The 22,090-nt window shown below is 39.2% G+C and overlaps 1 protein-coding gene across 5 annotated transcripts in view; it reads right to left on the bottom strand.

The window, feature by feature from the left end:
* Window positions 1-22,090, bottom strand: part of KIF26A (kinesin family member 26A) — a 96,244-nt gene that overhangs the window by 12,758 nt on the left and 61,396 nt on the right. For all 5 annotated transcript variants that reach the window (XM_072930469.1, XM_072930470.1, XM_041716319.2 and 2 more), the window contains 5 exons: window positions 15,350-15,533; window positions 3,302-3,511; window positions 1,235-1,328; window positions 483-745; window positions 54-237 (listed from right to left, as the gene is read on the bottom strand). In XM_072930469.1, the coding sequence (XP_072786570.1) occupies window positions 54-237; window positions 483-745; window positions 1,235-1,328; window positions 3,302-3,511; window positions 15,350-15,533 (935 nt within the window). The remainder of the gene's footprint in view (window positions 1-53; window positions 238-482; window positions 746-1,234; window positions 1,329-3,301; window positions 3,512-15,349; window positions 15,534-22,090) is intronic.

Raw genomic sequence — 22,090 nt, 5'->3', positions numbered from 1 at the left:
TAATGGAAGACCACATCATTTAAAAATAAACAATATGGTAAGAACATTCATACTTCCTCCTTTGCCACTCTTCTCCATGCGATACTGGTATATGTGAAGAGTAAAAAGCATGTGTGAATTCCTCCTATCTTCCTCCTCACATTCAGGCTTGCTGGTGCTCCTGGCAGCAATTGCAGCATCAAGGAAAAAGGCAGCTTTCTCTGCTGTTGGGGCCCTTAGCTCACTTTGGTTTTGAAGCTTGAATATAGACAAGAAAATGACTAATTAGCACAGGGGCATTTTTTTATTATTTTTTGCTGAACATGCTAAATCTCCAGGGCACTAAGAGAAACAAATATGTACACCATGGGAGATGAGCTTATAAATTAAAAGCAATACATTTTTTTTACAGGCTTAAAAGTTGTCGTAATTGTTGTCAGATAAAAGGAAATAAAAAGTTGAAGAAAGGCTCAGAAAAATCTATGTTGTGATATTCATTATACCTGGGTTCCACATATTGGATCTTCTCTCAGATAAACCCCAGGAGACTGGCCATCCTGAAGGCTGCCAGTGGCTACTTCAGCTAACAAATCCTTAAGGCTTTCATCTTTGCCACTGATCTCTACAGCAGATACTCTAATAGAGAAACGAGTTCCAGTTTTTTCTTTACGTTCATTGATCAATTTGAAGAGCCAAGAAATTGCACAGGGGATGATACCAAGGCTTTGTGTGGAATTATCTTTCCCAATCATGGTAAAAGATTTTCCTAGAATGAAAAGACAAACATAAACACAATTAACCTTTCCTGTACAAGGTAGTGTGTCTTCATATTGCCACCTGATATCATCATGGCATTACATGTAATGCCATGTGCTGCACAGATAAGGAAAAGAACAGATGAAAAAAAATCAAAATATTTAATTAATAATCCATTATTATTTATTCAATTAGGTTTGCAAGTTTTGTAAGCCAGACCCACAGCAAATTAACGTTAAAAATATCTCTGATCTTTTGATTCTCATCACAATGCACCTACATAAACTTGCTCTTGAATAAGCTAATCTGATGCTACATTTTACCTTTTCAAATTAAAACTTACAATCACAGTGTAGAAATAAACCATGATAAGTTTGCAAAGCTAATTAAAAAGAAATTCTAATCTATTCATATACTCCAGGTTTATTGTTCCAGGAGCTGACAGCATGTAATTACCAGACTGACATTGTAATTAACTGTAACGAATTTGGGAGCTCACCAAGCTTGACATGACCAAAGCAAAATATGCAACCATCTGCACCATTCACAACAGACTGGATTACTTCTGCTACCGTTCCAGAGCATACCTCAGCCTGAAAGAAAAATTGGAGACAAATAAGTGAAAGAGCATATCCTGCTGTGGTTTTTACTATTCTCCTGTAATGAAATGAATGACTCAATATTTTTGAGGTGCAATATTCTCCCCATTTTTATGGCATCAGTCCTATTATTTTAGTAAGTATGCTATCTTAAAAAATAATAAAATATGCTACTACAGCCTAAAATAGTTTTCAATTCTATTAAACCTATTCTCTTGGAATATTGATTCTATGACTAATGTAGCAAACTGAATGCTATCCAACCAGGCTTCCTGCTGGTATAATAGCTTAGCCAAAGCTATTCAGTAATAGTAGCAACTCCACTGAAATTAAGCTACTCAGGAGTGCTCACAGGAATTAAAAAGACATCCATACTGGAGAAAATGCATTAAGATCCCTGAATAAGATTTCACAGTATCACATTTTCCTCTTCCAGTGGAAACATCATCATTAATAAAAAAAAAACTTGCTAAAATACTTGATTGTGCTAAAACCAGTTTATCCACGTCAGGGAAGGTTTCAAATACACAATAAGATGATCTATTAAGTACAGCAACTGGGGTCAGGGGAGGGGGCTGCTGTAAATATGTAACTACAGTGAAAATGATAAGACTCTGTTTGCAGATGCATGGCAGCAAGCTTGCCTGCAGCAATAACACCTCCACAGAAGGGGCTGAAGTGGCCAACATCTCACAAAAACATCACAACAGGTCTGCTACTAGGAACTGAAAAGCCATCCCAAACCAGGGTTCAACAGCCTGAAGGACTGGTGCCAAAAGCAGCAGACACACAGGCTGTGACCAGGCCCCTTGCAGCAGGGCTGGCAGCACAAGTAAGAAAACATCACTTCCAGTTCTGGACTCATGTTGAGATCGTTGCATACTTGTGCACAAAGACCCTGTTTGAACTTAGGCATGATCTAAAAACAGCTTCTGGATGTGGCCACCTGTGCTTTGGGCACTGATGCGTGGGGGAAGTTATTCTCCATCTTCAGTGCTTGTCTAGAATTTTAGACTCAATAGATAGTTTTTTATATACAGTCTGGGACCCAAAAAATTTTTAAAAACCCTAGGAGAAGATCTGAGGAGGGATTATGAACTAAACTTTGTCATATTTTCTCAATGTTAGTAGACTGTTTTTACCTTGGATACTTTGCACTATATTTTCCACCCTAATTTTTTTCCAGTAGTTCAGATTTGGTGTAGTTCTTCAAATACTGTTGAATTAGTTCTTTTTAAAGCTGTTCTAGGATCTTATTTTCTGAACCAAAGATTTTTAACAGAAGGAATTATCAGATGTCCATGAGTGCAACCTCACTGAATATACAGCAGACCCCAATCCTCTCAAAGAGCAGCCATCCTGTCTCTGTAGCAGATTTCAGGTCTGAGGCTGCTACAGAATAAATGCTCCCTTTTGCAGGCCAAAAGAAACACATGCACACATCAGCACAACCATCAACATAAAATAATCAGTCAAAACCACAGTAAAAACAAACTGGAAAAGGCACAGATAATATAAAAGCTCCCTGTTCCAGTAAAAAAATCCCAAGGGGTTAGCTTTATCTTTCCTCCTAACAGCATTTAGTTTAACATTAAGCACATGTTTATTTCCCATTGAAAGCTGTGGGGAAGGACTTTATTTCAGTCCCATCAAATGGGTTAAAACCTAGCTGGATGGAAAACTGGATTTCAACCTGGCTGTGTGCCTTTCTTTAACAAGAGAATGCACAAGAAGGCAATTTCATCAGCAAATCTATCTCCCCAGCTATTATTCCTTAATTTTACATCTCAGCTAAACAGAAGATGTAAGAATTTACTCACTTGCCTATTAATTACCATGTTTTTTCCAGGCATTAAGGCAACTCATTCAAATAAAATTCCCCAGAAACAGAAGGAACTCCTCGGGCAATCAAATGCAGTGAGTGGCCAAGAGAAGACTCAAGAGGTTTATGTGAGTGATTCCAGTACCTGTGAAGCGTCCTGGGGGAAAACTGCATCAAAGGCAAACATCTTTGGGACAGCAACAACACCTCTTCTGTGACCTGCATTGGAAGGCCCAGTCGCTGCTGGATCATAAAATGTGATTTGCTTTTTTCGTGGGTCTACCTTTAGGAAGGACATGGATTCAGACGTTTCGTGTGTCCCTTGAGAGGAACAAATCCTTACCATCACTTTCACCTGCAAGAATTCAGAAGAAAGCAACAACCTGAGTTCCCAGCTACAGATAAACATAGGCTAAGCATTCCTCCCAAACCCACTCCCTTTGCCATGATGTGTTTGCTTGTCATGTTTAGGTGTGTCAGAACAACCGTGGGACAAAAATGGAGCCAGATATTCCAGCCTGGGGTCTTCACTGAACTAATTAGGTTTCAAAGGTGCACTTTGTCTCTTCAGCTGACACTGTTCCAGTTTTACCAATTCAATTTATAAATGTCTGATCTGCAAGTATGATCCACTGTAGGTGTAACATGATGCCAAAGAAAAGAAAATTCTAGTCTCCTGCCTTTCAAGTACTCAATGTGACCGAAGGGACACTTTGAAAACCAGTCTGAATAACACAAGGCTCAGACAGCTACTGCATTAGAAATAAGTCTAGAAACTTTCAATTTCTCGTTCATATTATTCTAATAAAAAGGTGTCTCTCTTACAACTGTCCCAGGCAGTTGCCTTTATGCTGTCATTGCTAGGCTCTTCAGTGCTTAGTTGCAGATTTAATGGGCGGGGGAGGGAGGGGGAAGAAGGGAAAATAAATCAAACCACAAACCACTAAAAGGTCAAAAAGCTTGAAAAGAAACCTCTCACAAAGGTACATTTTTATTGCAGCACTACAAATGATGGTATCCTACACAGGGGTTTTTAAGACAGCATCTTTAGAAAGCTCTGACATGTTGGCTGTGATTTCCAAAGCACCTTATGGGAGCCAAGTGACTGGGTCTAAGGAAAATTCAGCAACAGCTGCACACCTGCTTCTTTTAAGCTTCCTGGAAATCATACTCTTCCTTTAAAAACCTGTGAAATACTGCCTCACACCCACTTACAACTATTTATCCTTGTGAAATGCTCCCATGTCAGAACCAGCATGTTTTATACACCTTGCACTGAAGTAAATTACTATTACAGGTGCAACTTCAACTCTGAACTGCCCCGCAGATCAGACTTCAGAGAAAAGCAATGTTCAGTGAGAATTACTTTTTCCATGGTGTATGAAATGTTTCAGTAACAAGCTGAACAACAGCACAATCTCCTAATTCAACTACCAGACAACTCTCACATCACCAGAGTTAACCAGGTAGTTGGAGAGCCTCCATGGCTGCGATATACCACAGCTGGAATAATTTACATATGCACTATCCACAGCACCCATCAGCACCTTCCTATTCTGCAACACAGCTCCTGAGCCACGGAACACCCACTCCTGTTAAAGCACAGGGTTTAGTGGTGGGCCTGGCAGTTCTGGGTTAACAGCTAGACTTGATCTTGAAGATCCTTTCCAACCTGGACAATTCTGTGGTTCTATGAGTCAGGCTCACTTTTAGCCCTGAGCTGGATATTGCATGTAGAAGATGGATTTAAAAGCACTTGTCTCTGATAAAGAATGATTCTCTATTTCAGTAAGATTTTAGCTAAATGTAACCTTAAATGTGCCAGAACAATTTGACTCCTACTTACTTCATTTCAAGAACATTATGCCATTAAAATGGTGTGCACTTACTCCATGAACACATTCTTTGTGTCTTTATTTAAAAAATGGACTTTGCAGTCAGCACTTCCCCATCACTTCTGTGTCCACAGAGATACAAAGGAAGAACCAAAGCTGAAAATCTACTTCAGCAAAGCACAGCATGTGAAATACAGGCAGCAAGCGGAGACCAGAGCAGGCTGAGGCACCCTCAGGGACTGAGGGACACTCATATCAGACAAGATGAAAAGGTGACAGCAGACACATCTGCACCCAGAGTGTGCAGTGAAATGCAGTGGCCAAGCCAGGATGACCCACAGCAGATCAGGAAGCACCATGGAGCAGCAGGAAGCACGATGCTGAACTGTCCCTGCCCTTACCAGCTGGGGAGGGCAGCTAATTCGAACATTTACATTCTCAACTGTCCCATTCTTCCATCTCCCTCTCTCTATGGGGGCTAAGCTGCACACAGGCATCCCTACACAATTCCTCAAGGACCCTGAAAGGAAATATTTTCAACAAAGCAGCTCTAAAAGCTTTTCCCCAATATTTCTTCTCGTAAACAAAGAGGTTAAGAAACAACCAATCCTTCCCATAAACACTGCAGGAGGCTCCACCAAACAAGGCAGCAAATTCTTCTACCTATTGACTAAGCTGCCCCCTGATTCAACACTTGCTTTTCTTTTGCCTTTCACAAGCAAAAGAAAATATGAAAATACAGCCCCAGAAAACAAGCAAACCTTAGAATAAATGAAACAGCTGCCTGAAAAGCAAAGTGCATCAGAGGTGACACACTCAAGGCTGTTTCCCCATAAAAGCTGCATGAAGCCAGCTTTGTGTATTAGCCTGCTAGCTCAACCTTGACATGCTACCAAGGTGCTCATAAAAAATAACCTCCCTCAGGGTAAAAAAAAAAATGAAACAGAACCTAAATATATAAATATATGTAAGTATAAATGCCCACTTCAGGGTCACTTGATTAAAATGAATTTTAAAATATATGCTGTTTTCAAAGCACTTATTTAAACAGTCCTTTCTGTTCTCTCTTCTATTATTAGATTATAGCAGCCAGAGCTTGGATAAGAGAAAAATTGGTTTGCTCCTGACCAAAACAGCAAGTTATCTCCATCAGAGCATTGCTCCCCCTAAACACAACAATGGCTTCACCCACAGAAAATCCTTGTGTGACAAATTAGCTTTTCAAGACCACCTCTCTGAATCAGAAAGATACAAAAATAGCTTCCCACAATGGATCAGATCCCAAACTTAACAGGACTCAAGGGTCATCTTCATGTTTACAATGGAACTGAGCTTTCAAGACAAATGTGAGCGGAGGGAGAGAAAAGAGGGTCTTCCTCTTTTAGTGTTTTATGTATAAAAGCTGATTCGCAGAGTAGAAAAACAGATTTCACATTTCATTCCCCTGCCCACTAAATATATCTGTATGTGATATCTGTCAGTAATTGCAGAGTTATAATGTGCCACACTCATTCATGATGCTGAGCCAGGCTGATTTCACTCAGAAATAAAGCAGAAATGCTCATGGATGTACCATCAAGCACAAAGATTACTCAAACATATCCCTTCACAAGAGCAAAAACTAAGAGCAGGCAGATCCCAGGTGCATGCACATGCTTCTGTGTGTACAAAGGAAAGGTTTGGTGTAATACTGTTTATTCTTCTCACACTTCCTGCATGCCTGTGGTTGAGGACCAATCTTAAGTGACAGGTTTATAGTCTCAGCTCCGAAGTTCATCCCAGTATTCTTCTGGAGTTAATACTGCAGGAAAACAGTACAGTGTGAGTACTACAGAGCCAGCATGGCTCTTGCCTTAAGGATCAATTTAACTGCAGCTTCTCCTGTGTCTCTTTATCTACTTCTCACACAAAAGGCATGCTCACCTGTAGAGACAGCAGTATGTGGTGCAGGAACTTATCCAGAAACAAGGGCTTGCAAGGAGGGGAGGATTCAGGATAATACAGGGCCTGTAAATATTAAAGTAACTCTGGCCCATAACTAGGGAGCAAATCAGCAATGACTGCACTCTAATGCTTTGCTTATGAAAATGAATTATTAAGTGCAATTAATTTCAGGCCCACTCAAGATCACACCTTTTGTGGGTGATTATTTGACAATATGTCCAGGTTTCTGGGCTCAACGCCAACTGCAGTGGCACCAGCTACTGCTTACATTTGTAAAAAGCAAGGAAACAAGGAATTTAGTGGAGAATGAATAAAGAAATGGAAGAATAAGACAGGTCTAAAGGAAAAAGAACAGGCTGGGGAGTGAGAATTGAAGTGAGCTGAAAGGATTAGGTGTGAGGGAAAAGAGAGAGAACACAAAAAATGAGAAGAAAATACAAGTTTGGCGATTTCAGAAAAGTCATCTCAGGCTCAGGGCACCCCACAACTCTTATATTCCTCAAGGAGAGCTAACACAGACATCCATCCTGTGATGGGAATGACCCTTTTTGCTAAAAGTTGGTATTATTAATACCTTTTTTCCCCTTTTGTTGTTTATTCTTCAACGCAAAGTAAAGAGAACACCACAAAGTAAAAATTACAAGTGAAAGTTTATAATTATGAAGGACATAAGACTTTGTATATAGTTTTTCATGCAAGCATTGAATACTGGATAGAGGCTCTATTTTAATGAGGATGTTGATGGAAAAAGAGGCTAGATTTGTATTTGAGCTCAATTTCTGTAAATAAAAATAAAACACAAATATCACAATATTTGCACATTATTAACATTTTCTCAGTGCCTGAAGACAGCCTAAGTCACAGAAACAACTGAAGTATCTCATTAATTAACTGACTCTAATCTGGTGGGGTTTGTACACTGGGGGTTCACACTCCATTACTGAACTTTTCCAAATTTGTGTATATGCAGAAAGCAGGAGGTCAGCAGAATTGCTGAAGGAAATCCTATTAAAATCAAAAATATTTGGGAAAAGAAGATGGTAAATATATTTTGAATATGTCATTACAAGAGAAAGAATTCAAAAAATAAATAAACAAGCATCTAATTTGGAAAAGCTCTAGAACTGGGTGGCATAAGGTCAGAGGCCTCTCACCCAGCACAATAACGGATGTAATTTTAACCTTCACTGGCAAGGGTGAGAAGAATTTTCCAAGCAATCAAAGAATTTTATTTTTTTTAAGTTCATCTGTCAGCCCACAGTGGAAGTCAGGGCAAATAAAGGCAATAAAAGAAAACAGCCACTAGAATTAATTTGCTCCAGCTATGCAAGGGATGGATGCTGAAGCATAAAAACAAAAATCACACCAGTTTTATGAAAACATATGGAATTTTAAGGAGACAAATTTGCAAAAGGGTAGATTTCTTTAAAAAAATTAATTAGGGGGAAAAAGAAAAGTCCTCTGTGTGGAAGACAAGGCTATGTGGAGGACTCTGGGGCAAAACCCCAAAAAGTTTTAGATACATCTGATGAGATCACAAGAGAATCACAGATCCACTCAAATACCAGTTGGAGCCTGGAGACAAAACTCTAGACCTTGAGATCTTTAACCTTTATTAAAGTCAAATCTAGATGGATATTTTACAGTTTTCACCTAACATCAAAATATCTCAGAAACTGAGGGATGTACATCCTGGCGGGCACCAGCCCTTCCTCCCCTTGCAGCAGTCCTCCTTTGATACTCCATTTCACACAAGGGTCACAAGGAGAGGCCTTCTGCCCCACTGTTATGTGGAGTCACTGCTCCCATGCTGTGACCTTCTCCAGCACTGCCACATGACCCATTGGTATGTGCTCATGATTTCCAGATCTCCCAACACACTGAACCAGCTGGAGAGGAGGAGAACAGCACAAAGGAGTCCCACCAACCAAAGCAATGGGCTGGCTTCAGGACTCATCACAACAGTGCAGAGCATCAAATGTATGTCAGTGCCAGAAAGAAGTCTGGAAAAAGGAAGAGACAGACCAAAAACCTGTGAAATCCAAAATTTGAAGCAACTGACAGCTGAAGGTGAGATGGATAGTCAGAGGCAAACTAACGACTTTATCTAGTAAGGCCCATATATTTTGGATCTGAACTGAATGGAGCTATAGCAAAGCCACACATCAAAAAAAATACAAAACTCCAAAACCAGTCAGGCATGTGTTGTCCCAGAAGAAATCAGGTCCAAGCCTGAATTTGCAGAGAAAAAAGCCACTGATAAACAGAGAGAATGACACAATCCTACATAATTCTAGATAGAAACAGACAGGAGATTGAGAATCAGGTTCTCATAGATTATTATCCCATAATCAAGAGAGATGGAAAGGCTTTAAACTCTGAGATCAGAGAAAGGGGAAGGACCGTCTCACACTTAAAGAACCAGATGATTTGAATCCTGTTCCTAAGACTGTAATGGATTTCTACTACACGTTTTAGGCAACAAATAAAAAATAAATTATATATATCTTAGAAAATTGGTCATTCATCTTTCAGCGGAGGGTGCCAAACACTCTGCAGTTTAAATAGGGACAGACATGTAGACAGAGAAGACTCCACTAATTCACTTAGGTAATGACTAGATTCCATGGCATTTTGAATGTTGAGGAAATTAGGTTCCTGACCCAGCCAAGTATGTTAGCACAGACATAACTGTAACATATGGTACCTCCTTTGAAATCAATGGATGTGCAGTGTTTATGTTTCTGTAGTGATGCTTTGTTAGCATCTGATGCTTATATAGTTGTCAAGTTTCATATTAGACATAATGAGAAGGAAAAAATGAAAAGGAGTGGATTAAAAAGCATGTAAGATTTTCAAATACATGTGTTCAAGCCTTTTTTACTAAAATGAACTCTGTCTGTTTTTTGGGAAGGTGCTGGCACTACACTGGAATCCATTTTAAAAATGTTGGTCATATTGTGCATTACAGCAGTATCATAATCCCTAAATGAACAAGCAATTTGGTCTTTAGCAATAAATGTCATTATAACAAATTTGAATGGACACTAAATATTCCCTAGAAACACGTATCCTTGACAGGCATTGTGCAGCCAGGAAGTTAATTTTGTCCAATGTTCACAAAATGGCGTATAACAGCAGGTTAATTAAATAACTACATTAAGACACCCACCATTCTGAATTAAGATTTCTTACCAAGAAATTACAAGGAATTCAGATTCCATTGAATAAAGACCATTTTCCAATGAAATCACTTATTTTTCAACTACAGTGTAAATCAAATTACAAAAGTCCTAGTTCAGAGCCAATATTTTTCATGGATTTAATTGTAACTGACAGATATATAACCCTTGCTAAATTGTTTTACTGTGGGTGGTTCTTACAAGCTTTTCATATACTGCCACTACCAATGGATGGCAAATTTATATGCGAAATTGCCACACTAGCATAGACCATCTAGCTCCCCTGGGAGAACCTAAAACAGAAAGAAAAAAAAAAATCACTTCTATATAGTACTCTGCTAAAAAATAATTGATTCTCAGAAAACATGAAGAAAAACTATTTCATTTTTCCAAGGTGAAAAACAAAGTACAAGAACTTATGTACTTTTATCTCACTTTTCCACCTTTTTGTTTAAGCAGTTCAAGGTGTTTTGGTAGGGATGCAAGTACTTTGGATGATACAGTGATGATACATTGATAGGCAAGTGCTTACTCTGATACATGACTTATATCAGAAATAACGCTTCAGTCATTAGAGAACAAGGAGCAGTAAAGATGACAAAATTAAGTACCTATTTGTTATCCGTCATCAAACCATAAGAACCAGTGATTGGGACACACAGCACACTTAAGACAACCCTCCATGATCAGTAAATCATATTAGCTATGGCTTAGTAAAGCATAAATGGAAGTAAATGTCTAAAACTCATAAATGGAGAGCAGTATGCATATACCTGCCCAAGAAACATGTCTGACAATTCAGGCTCTCTTTAAATGCTCCACTTCAATTGTCTCATATAGGAGCATTCTGTCATTCTAACATTAAAACAATTGACAGAATCCTTGGAAGAGACAAGCACTTAAAGTTGCTGCTGTAAGTGATGCAGTATTATAAAGAATGAGCTGAATAGAACCCCAGAAAATAACATTTTGCATGAAAAAGGCTTCCCACCATGCTAAAGAAAAATAGCCCATTAGAATGCTATACAGCAGCCACTGTAAAAAGGATGTCTTTCTTAATACCACAATATGATAAATTATCTTAAGTAGCACATTAATGTCAGAAATTGAGTATAATCTAACTTCTTTCCAGTGACAATATTAAATGGCTTTCAGACGTCTTTCCTACTATTCTGACATTAAATTTAATAACACCCAGAGAGACCACAAAAATGATTCAGTTACAAGAATCATACTGCACTGGATCATTGCCTTTTAAGTAGGATTCAACTAAATGGTTTGGACTCTGATGCTTTTGGCACATTCAAGAGAAAGGTATGAATTTTGCTACGTAACATTTATCAGCTAGTGTGCAAAATTCCTTTCAGTATCCAGTTTAAATTGATAGTGGGATCTTCCTTTGTGCATGAGTTGGTTACTGTTGATTATATGAAACACAGGTACAAGGCTGCTGTTCTAAATTACTGCTTTTTTTTCAACTTTTCCTTTCTTGATATTCCTGCATGTTGATAACCCCAGCAAGCACCTGTGAGAGTGTATAACATTTGCAATCTTCCTAAAGAAAATTAAGCAAAAGGCTTAATTAAAGATTTGTATCACCGGACAAGTCCACACACTTCTGCTGAAATTATTATATGCAGAAAAAATTGTATTTCTGAAATGTAAAAGAAATTATTAAGACATTTATTTTCCACCTTCCAGAAGAATACTTGAAACAGTGAGAAATTATAAATACAAATTGAAAAAGATATGTAAGGGCTCTCTGCTGCAGTAAGTCTCTAATAACAAATGTATTCAACCATAAAAGCCATACAGCAATTTCACCACAGAAGAACTGGATGATACACATAGAGATGATGATGTGAAATTAAGACTAAATTTAGATCTTGGGCTCAAATAATTAAAAACTGAGTGCAAATGCAAGAACTGCCCATCACAATCTCTCTACATTCCTGCCTCACCCAGCAGTGCTCACAATGCACAGTAACTGCACCTGCTGCAGCCATGCAGCTTATGAAAAGCAAGAACTCAAGCCTCTTCCATTCCCCAAATGTGTGCTCAAATGTTCAAGACAAGGTCTCACAACCACTGGCAGGACCTGTTCAGTTCTTGACCCCACAGAAGAACACAAGATAGTCCACAGGCTACTTTCAATAAGTTCTTTAGATTCGACTGTACCATTCCACAGTTCAGAATCACTTTTATTTCTCTGTTAGCCTCAAAAATTATATCACATTTTCAATGTTGCTTCTGCCTCTCTTACAATGTATTTAACCAACCTTGAGTATCAGTGGATGGAAAGAATGATAAGAATTACCATTGCAGAGACAATACAGAAAGTCAGTCATATTTGCCATTGTAAATGCTTCAACATGTATTTTACTCTAAGCTTTCAGTGGATTTATGAGAAATGGGACTGCACAGAATGTGTCAGTACAAACAATAATTAGTCACTGTAGTATTCAGGCACTACTCATGTAGAATAAATAGTATTTTGGCACAGTTGGCATATCATTCATCTCCTAATTTTTTCATAAAGGGAGGCACATTCCTCTCATTGAAGCATCCTGGACACTGCAAGTGTTTCCAGTTTGTTACTTCTATTTTTCATTCTCGCACAACTTCTCCTCAGAGGTGAGGGAGGAAAAGGCTGCCCCACCAGCTGTTCAACCCACTGTAAACACACAGTAACAGTGAGGGACACTGCTGACATGGGAATGATCACCCAAACCACAGCAGAGCACCAACCACAGCCACAGATGCTGTGCTAGGAAAAAGTGACTCCAGAATTCATCACTGATTCTGTTCCATATGTGTATCTTATATTCATTATTGGACAGGCTGCAAAACAAGGCGAGGAAAATGATAACCTGGAGGAATGTAAAGTAAAAAGCTGTTAGAAGAGAGACTGATGTTAACAGAGGACCACAGCACAACTGCCAGTGTTTACTGATTGCTCTGTCCATTGCTGTGATACTTAAAGCAGTGAGGAAGAAAAGTAATTACTTTATTCCCACCACCCTCATCATGAGACACCAGCTGAGTAAATCTTCATCAGCAGAAGCTGATGAGTAGGAAATAATGGAGAGTGTTAATGCATAGTGAGCTAAATGCTACCAAAAGCTGTTTGGCGTTGCTCAGAAAAGGTGAAACTATGAATTTTTTGTACTAAAGAACACCTAAAGAGGAGTGATACTTCTCCTTGGATCACAAGTTCTAAGAATTCAGATACATGACATTTCATTTGTGCTGGCTCATAATTTTTAGAAAAAGCTGTATTGATGGAGGTTTTTTTAAGGCAAACATTGATATTTATAAAGTTGCAAAAGAGGAATGGGTTAAGAAAGATTTAATAGATACTGCATATCTCACACTGTGTTTCGGAGATGGCTATTTTGGGTTTTGAGGAGCATTAAAACTGGTAACTAGCCTACCCCATCACTATTTGGATGCTCTAAATCTCAAGTCAAGAAAAAAAGGGATGATTCAATTAACAGAGAGCTTTTACCCTCTCCAGAAAAGCATAGGATTCTTCAAAATTGTGGTCAACAAGCATTTGGTGAGAAGGACACAGCTGGAATCCTCAGAGATTCACAGAATATGCTGAGCTGGGAGAGACCCATGAGGATCACTGAGTCCAGCTCCTGGCCCTGCAGGGAACCATCCCCAAGAATCATAACAAACAGAATCTTCAATACTCTATGATCCTTGCAGGTTCCTTCCAACTCAGAATATTCAGTGATTCTATGCTTTAAATGTTTTTAGCTGAGAGCTAAATAACAGATATTTTGAGAGTCAAGAGACAGTCATATCCCATGCTGGAGGAGAAGCTCCCACAGCTGAGCTGATCAGGGTCCTGCCATATCCTTGGAATTTTGGTGGAGCTTTTCCCTGGAGAAGTTCTCCACTCTACTCACTAATGAAAACAGTAGATAGAGCACATGACCCAAGGCATATCATCTCCCGCCCTCTGAAATCATGCACTTGATAAGAGACTTTGTTAATCTCTTTGAAGACACCAGATAAACCAGTGCTTTCCATGAGGTACAAGTCATGCAGGGAAGTTCCACCAGCCGCCCTCAAAGCACAGATTTTGAGGCTGTAAAAAAGGCTGTAGTCTCTTGGCTTCACACAGCTGCAGGCACACAAATGCAGACACAGTTTTACTGAGCTGTAGGCACTAAGATATACAATCATACTTTAAAGGTCTTCCTAGGGCAAAGTGCCTCAGAAATGGCAATGCTCCCTGTTATTCCTGGTGCCACAGCCAAGTACTGAGTCACACAGGAAAAAAAAAAGAACAGGCACAAAAAATGGGTTTTGTTAAAACTCACACATAGAAAGGACATTCCTCCTCTACCTGGGCATGTCTAAATTACTGTGCCAGGTTTACTGTATTCCATCATTACATCCTCTTCTCTAAGACACTGGAAAAGCAGGAGAATAAAAACAATCCATTTTCCTCTGTGACTTTTCACCTTCTTAAAATAGCCCAAATTTCTCCTTTATTTTCCATTAAGTACAAACTCAGTTAGGAAATACAGAGTATTCTCTGTGAGCAAGTGTCAGCTCCAGGTATCTAGGCTGACAAACTCTTTATGTTAATGCTGATTTGTATAGTTACTCTAGGTGCATATTTTAGCTCTCCTGTGCACACTACATACTTCAATTCTATCTTCAAACACTAATCTCTTGTACCCTATGTAAATAAGTATTCAGACTCTGTTGTGTGGGTGATTAGGCAGCTATAAATATGAATAAAGCTCCAAGTAATTGGGTTGTATTTTAATTAATTCTAGATAAACTTAGCCCGAATTTTTCAATTTCAAAGGTGCTGAATTTCCTAAGTTGGCGAGACTGCTTCTCCATTTCCATACTCTTACAATGACACGTGAAGCAGAGGGAAACACAGCCCCCTCAGCATATTTCCTTAACCTCAGCAGAGACAGCACCAGTGCCTGAGTCCTGCTGGCAACACAGAGACGACTTCTTCCACAGCTGCGTGGGCACTGGGTTTGGACCACTGGGTTTGGATGTGAAAGGAAATTTTGTCTCTTACTCTTTGCAAAGTCCACAGGAGGTAACGGAACTCAGGCACATTCAAGTGGTTGTGGCTCTCTCTATCCCAAAACCCTTTTCTTGAGTCGATCCAGCCTGTTCTAGGCCGGAAGCTTCCAGCCTGATTAAAATTTGTGTAGAAAAAGACTTTAAAACATTGAAATCCAAAGTTACCTTTCCAATGCCAGGGTTGTCCTTGATTTTGGACACAGCTCTCAGAAGGCATGGTGGTGCTGGGGGAGGACAGAGCTGCAGGATGCCACTAAAGTTAGTAGCATAAATAGAGAAGTCGTGTGTGTGTGGCAGGGGCGGATGGTATTTCTTTCTCTTCGAAGACAGGTTAAGCTTCTGTGCTGCTCTGTATAAAAGTAATAGCAAGAAAGGACAATGTTACTTGGGTGTTAACAGGAAACTAAACCAGACAAACAGATGCTCATTGTCATCACTGCCTGGTTAACAAATCAAGGCATTGCATTCTAATCTGATTTCATAAGGACAAGCTATCAGGACACGAATAAAGGAAATATGGGTAGAAAAATTACTGGCAAAATATTCAGTTAATTTCTCCACCAACAAAATTTCAATTATAATCTAACTTGCCCTTCTTTCCCCCAACAGCCTAACATCTGAATCCTAAAAAATGAACATCTCACTGATGTAGTAAAAAGTTGAAATAATCCCCTTGTCACTGGCAGAACCAGATGGACTTTGCTGGTGATAACATTATGAAAGTGGTTCTTTGTACTCTACAAGTTACTCAAGGCAGAGGATAGCACTCCAAGTCAGCCAAGCTCAAGATCCTCTCCTGTTGGCTGCACAGAAAATCCTTGGATAACAGGAAATTTCCTTCAAGACAGATTGGTTTTGCCTCCCCAATTCCATTCTTTTGCATTAAAATGGAAAGCTATTAAAAAGACACGCTTTAATGTGCTGAATGATAATGATTCTGCTTTTGAAATGTAGAATTTCAAAACATAAAAGATGAAGAAGGAGCAAAAATTAGAACACACAATTAAAATTGTAACATTCTTCCTTGTGAATAAAAATAGGAACATAATCTGTTTTTTCTGCTATTCCCCATCAGCAGCACCAAACAACAAACCAAAACAGAAACTCTTCCCTACATCAAAACCCACGTGAGAAAATAAAATTAGCAGAGTGATTATTTTAAGCAGAATAAAATATTTATGTTAGCAAGCACATGCTGGGCAACTGGGCATGGCAATGAGGGTGAAATCTCTGTTCTCTCAAAGTCAAGGAGAGCTTTACCACCTGAAAAAGACACGTATGATCCAACCCTGTGACTGTCAGCAGACAGTCCCTCCACAGATAAATATCATAAAAGCATCCAAATTGTTACCTTCTAGCATTACTTTGAATGATTGTTAGGGCAGCAAAAGCACAAGGTGTCCCCTTGCCAGCATCTGGGGACATGCTGAGACCACACTACTGATGCCAGCAGGTCCTTTAGGGACAAACCACTGTTCTGCTCCATGCTTGCAATATAAGGGCTTGTCACTTTGAACAAATTAGTATCTTTTTTAAATTACTACTCTATATTTTCATCATACCTTTCAACCCAAGATCTCCAAGTACTTTTCAGTGAGATCAAACTGGCACTAACATCTGTGAAGTATTATAAGCAACAGACCCATGGAGAAACCAAGGCAGTGTTTTGCTGTCATAATTAATTAAGGGTAAATCTAGAACCCCAACCCTGCCATGCATCTTATCATTATTGTCAGGCAGCCTCAGGCTTAGTCAGCTTAGTAAGCTGATCAGAGAGGGAAACTGTTCCTTTGCTTATATTCATTGTAGGTGAGAAATAAAAATTAACATCAAGAGCAGAAGGGCTGCACAGGTTCTTCCAGCTGCACTATTGGCTTCAAATGAGCAACAGTACAAAGAACTGGCTGTGTCTGAGGAGCAAAATAGGACACTTGAGTTAAAATTAGACAGCTAGTTTGTACAATTTGGACTCAATACACATCTCCAAAACTCCCAGTCCTTTTCTCTATATTCCAAAATGTGTGTGTGTTAACCTTCTGAACCTTTTTACCTCAACTTCTAAAGATACAGACCCCCTACATGCTTCCTTCTCCCTCTATAAACACTACAGTATTTAGAAAAAGACAAAGATTCATGTGATGAAAAAATGAGGCTCTAGTTCCAAACTCAGAGGGAGCCCAAAGCCGCTGTCTTTTGAGGAACAAGTTGGACTTTTGCCGTTGAGGAAAAAAGCAACTTTTGACTCCTACTGCATCCCGAAACCAGCAGGAACTGCATCCCACAGTGAAACAAAATACCACAAGCATGGCTTTATACAGAACCTCAAGAGTTTGGTGGCAATGAGAACTGATTTAACTGCCTAAATCTCAAATCCCCTTGCTAATACTTCATTCAGTAGGAAAACATATGATGAAATGGGACACCAGGAACACAGTTGCACAGCTTCACTGGGGTTGCAGCTGCACATTAAAACCATAATGCCTCCTAAATTATATGCAGCTTTACTGTGCAGAAAAGAGTCCCTACCTGTTGGTACTGTCATTGTGGAACTCAAGACAGTCATTAGCATCTATCTCCAAGTACCAATTAACAATCCTGCTTATTATTTAATTGTCTTGTTGATTAATATGAAAGATAATGTTTATTTTCTTGTTTACATGCTACGATCCCTTGTTGAAATTATAAAAACTCCTCAAGAGAATGCCTTCAAAGTGCAATCAAGATATACATTAAATCCTGATTAAATAATTACTCCTGCAACAGATCTGGCTGAAGGAGCTCCTCTGGGAAACATACATGAAAGAGAATGAGATACAAAGGACAAATTTACTCGGGAATTGTGTGTTCAAGCAGCTAACTAAGCACCACACTCAATGCATAACTGCACCCCAAAAGGCCAAGCTAAGCAATGCAAATAAAAAATGAACACATAATGCCACTTTTTACAAGTACAGCATTTCTCAAAAAACCTCAGTAGCACATTTGTGGGACATTTTGATAAGCAGATCCAAGATACTGAATGTGTTACTAACTGCCTTAACTTCTGCACTAAGACAGAACCACGTTCAAACTCGTTCACTTTGACAATACATGTAACCCTCCTGCACCTCCACTGTTCAAAGGACAGTGGCACATGCTACCTAAAGCAATTAACTGCTGTAGTGCTGATAAATCCTCTTCCTGTGAGTCTGGAGGGTGATGAATTTACTAAGAAATTTGGCAAAAGGACTGTTGATGTCCATGTGAGATAACAGGAAACTGAAAGCAGAGGAACTGGAGTAGCTGTTGTAGAAATCAGTCAGTGCTTTGATGGGCAACCAGCCAACTGCACTAATAATGATGTGTGTGGTTCACACTTAAAAAGCATCTCTTGTCAGGTAAAAGTAGACAAAGCTTAATTACAGCCTCTCAGTGTTTGAATGGAAGAATGGCTTTGCCTGACACTAAAACAAGGTTATTTCTGGAGTTGGAACACCACAGACAACTTGCAAAAGCAGTACCAAACAGCTTGCTGGATTTGATTTTGTTTGTTGTTTTGGTTTTTTTTTCTAAAAGGGAAAGGGTAAGGATCTAATTGAAAGCATAGGGCAATTCAGGCAAAACAAAACATCAAACTATCAAACTGTAGACTCTGAATATGAATTCAAGTAATTGTCATCCTAGGCTCCTATAAAAAGCACAGTCAGTTCTTTAACAGAAAGTCAGTTGGGCAGCCCCTTTCTCATGCTCTGCTTGGGCTCCTGGACAGGTCCAGGCAAAGAGCACAACAGAAACACTCATCAATCCTATGTGCTTCTTGCAGAACAAACAATACACTTGGTGACATGCCAGCTACCTACTCATTAGGCCAAAATATAGGCCAAGCTGGTCTGGACATGGGCCCAAATAGATCAAGCGGAATTTGACTTCAGAAACCTCTTCAGAAAAATTCATGAGAGGATGCATTTACATGAAGCCAGTCCCAAGACACTCCAGAGTGCCGGACTTTCTGCAGTCCTTACCCAACAACACATTTCTGAATTTACACTTAAGTTTTCAGTTGTATTTTTTCTCCAGAATTCCTTTCCTCAGGGGGATTTTTTTCCATGGAGACAGGGTTTGAAAAGCTCTCCTCAACTGGGCCCTTTCTGCCTAGCACCAGAAAGACAACTCAAGCTCATACCAGATCATTTTCTGTAGGGAGCCTAATTTGGTGTCGTGTCCATTGCCTGACCTGCTTCTTTTTCTCAAAGTTAATCTTGCACAGGAGGCCCTCACACACACTTTCAGCACCACAATGGGCCATCTGACCTTGTTCAGTATCCCTTGTTCCATTTTCTCACAGGGAAAATTACGACCTTCAGGGAATTCTACACAAAATATAAGCATTAAATTTATTTGTTTCTCCGGACATGTGCCAAACATTTGTCATAGCTCTGATAGAGTTTTACACTTTCCATCTACCTTGTCTTTCCTTATTCAGCCTTCACAACCACTCTTCCACAAAACACTCTTACGAGGGAAACTAAGCCCCACACCCTTACGCTTCTCTTCCAATTAAAGCATGAGAGACATCCACAGATATTGCTTTTACCTCCAGCTGTGAGATCTACTGTCTGCATTTTGCTTAACTCTTTCCCTCTTTAATAGAAGATGTCTTTTAAGACGCTCTGGAGAGTTCTTTCCTCATAGCTAGGCGTCACGGTAGAAAATAAAACTAATATATGGCACATGCAGGGGCACTCAAATATCAAATGACAAGGGACAGTCTCTAACCTGCTCTTTCCCCCACACGATTTACAGATTACTGGGTTTTCTGCCATGCATGGATGAGACCAGTGAGGAAAACCATGGCCAGATCAATTACATAATGCTCAGCACCTAGGGAACAAGACTGTGCAACAACAGTAGCTATAAAGCCTGCTCGTTGGAAAAGCCATGCCATTTTTAATTAGAAATTCTGCCTATGTTGTTAGCATGACATTTCAGATATTCTGATGTACAGCAAGCTGCTTCTAGCTTACACTCCCTGCACACATTCTGCACATTATAGCTGTGAAAGTAAACAGCACAATTTAAATCCCTAAAGCACTTTCTGAGCATAATTTCTCCACAACTAAAGAAAATTAGATTTGAAACTTTAATAACTATGCAAAGTTATAATTTTTTTCCTTAAAACTTTGTGAATTTTATTAACCTTCAGAAGGAAGAGAGCTATGAAATATACTCTGGGACACATACTATAAATGAGTCAACTGAGATAAAGGCAAAGGACTTAATGGACACAGTACATTTATGGACAAACTGCCACAAGTCAGAAATAGAACTGGGAGTCTTGCTTCCCATTATTAAGTTCCACTGACAAGAATAATAAAAGAAAACTTCTGCACATTCATTTCAACATGACTCATTAAATATTAACAGTTTTAGTGTTCTTGGCCAGTCTTATCTCTCAGAGATCACTATCATTATTCACATTGTGAAAATGCTGAAGGGCTTCACTGAAAGGGTCAAGGCCGAACAAGTGTACAGTCCGAGCCTTAATATCCTGAACTCTGGACTTTACACAAGAGTATGCTTACTCAAGACTTTTGGTTTGACCTTCACAGACATCACGGAAGTGATTTTTATCCTGATTCTGAGCCATCTCCTAAGTATGAAAAATTATGGATGCAGGCTTCCATGAGAACCAGTCGACTTTAAAGCCAAGCTTTCCCAAACTTTCCCAGTTCTCAGCTCAACAAGGCATAAATCCCCCCACACAACCAATATCCCAGTCTTTTCCTGCTGCCAACCAGCTCCAAAGGAAGCAGTGGGAAAGTCACAGCCTGTCATCCTATCAGCAGTTCCAGTTATTGTTTCCTTAATCACCCATCAAAACAAGCAACAAATGGACGGATGTCCTACAATACATCCTCCAGCACCCTGTCCCAAGTCTTCCACAACTCACAGGACAAACTTGGTTGGCATTATTATTTTTATTATTGTTATTGCTGCTTGATTTCCAGTTCAAAAATTAGAAAGGCAGCACAATGAAAAAACAATGCAGTTGCTACCCAAAACCGCAAGCAAAATTAAAAACCAACAAGGTATCTGTTTTCACTAACAGCATTCACCTTGGAAAACATGTGATTTAAAAACCACATTTTTAAAGAGAAAACCAGGAATGTCTAAATACATCATGACCTGGTCAGGCATCATCTGTATTTCTAGAGTAAATTTTGTCCAAGGAGCCACTTATAAAGCATATGATAAGATTTGAGGGTAAGATCTCTTCCTCCCCCAAGCTTACTAGGTTCTTGTGATGGATGTCCAACTTCTGAAGGACATAGCACTTTCCCCACTTCATGCCATTACACAAGTTCTGCACCAAACCTTTGTTTGCTTAGCTGTCCCAGCAATGTTGCTGAGAAGCACTGCCAGGAAGAACAAACAAATTATGTTCCTTATTTCTGTGTTTTGACTTCCTCAATAAATAATTAGTTCATCTGGATCACAATGCACAGCCTCAAACAATGGCATTTTTATAATGAGTGAGGGTAATAAAGTTTCAATAGAAACCCATTATTCTGAAACATTCCAAAATGTCAAACCATATTTAATTATTCAAGGATGTTACCTCACCAACACTGTGAGAGCAAGTATCTCCAATTTGAGACAAAGTTCATGCCTTGCCTCATGCACATAGCAAAATCTTGCAATTCAAACTTGAATTTCAGCCTCTCACTTTGACCTTGTAATTTTCTCTTACTATCTCATTAAAATCAGCAAGGCAGAAATAAAAATCAGCAGTGTTGATATATTAGGAATATCATCATCTCACAGTTTTTTACTAGACAGTTTTTAACTACTCCTACTCCTAGAAAATTCACATCTCATGTCTCCCATTCCTTATTTTTTCCCCCACCTCACCAGTAAGCATGCAGA

This window comes from Taeniopygia guttata, chromosome 5 (genome assembly GCF_048771995.1).
Source record: "Taeniopygia guttata chromosome 5, bTaeGut7.mat, whole genome shotgun sequence".
In the NCBI taxonomy this organism is placed as follows: Eukaryota; Metazoa; Chordata; class Aves; order Passeriformes; family Estrildidae; genus Taeniopygia; species Taeniopygia guttata.
The sequence above is the reverse complement of the archived record's forward strand: the minus strand, read 5'-3'. Positions and strand labels throughout refer to the sequence as shown.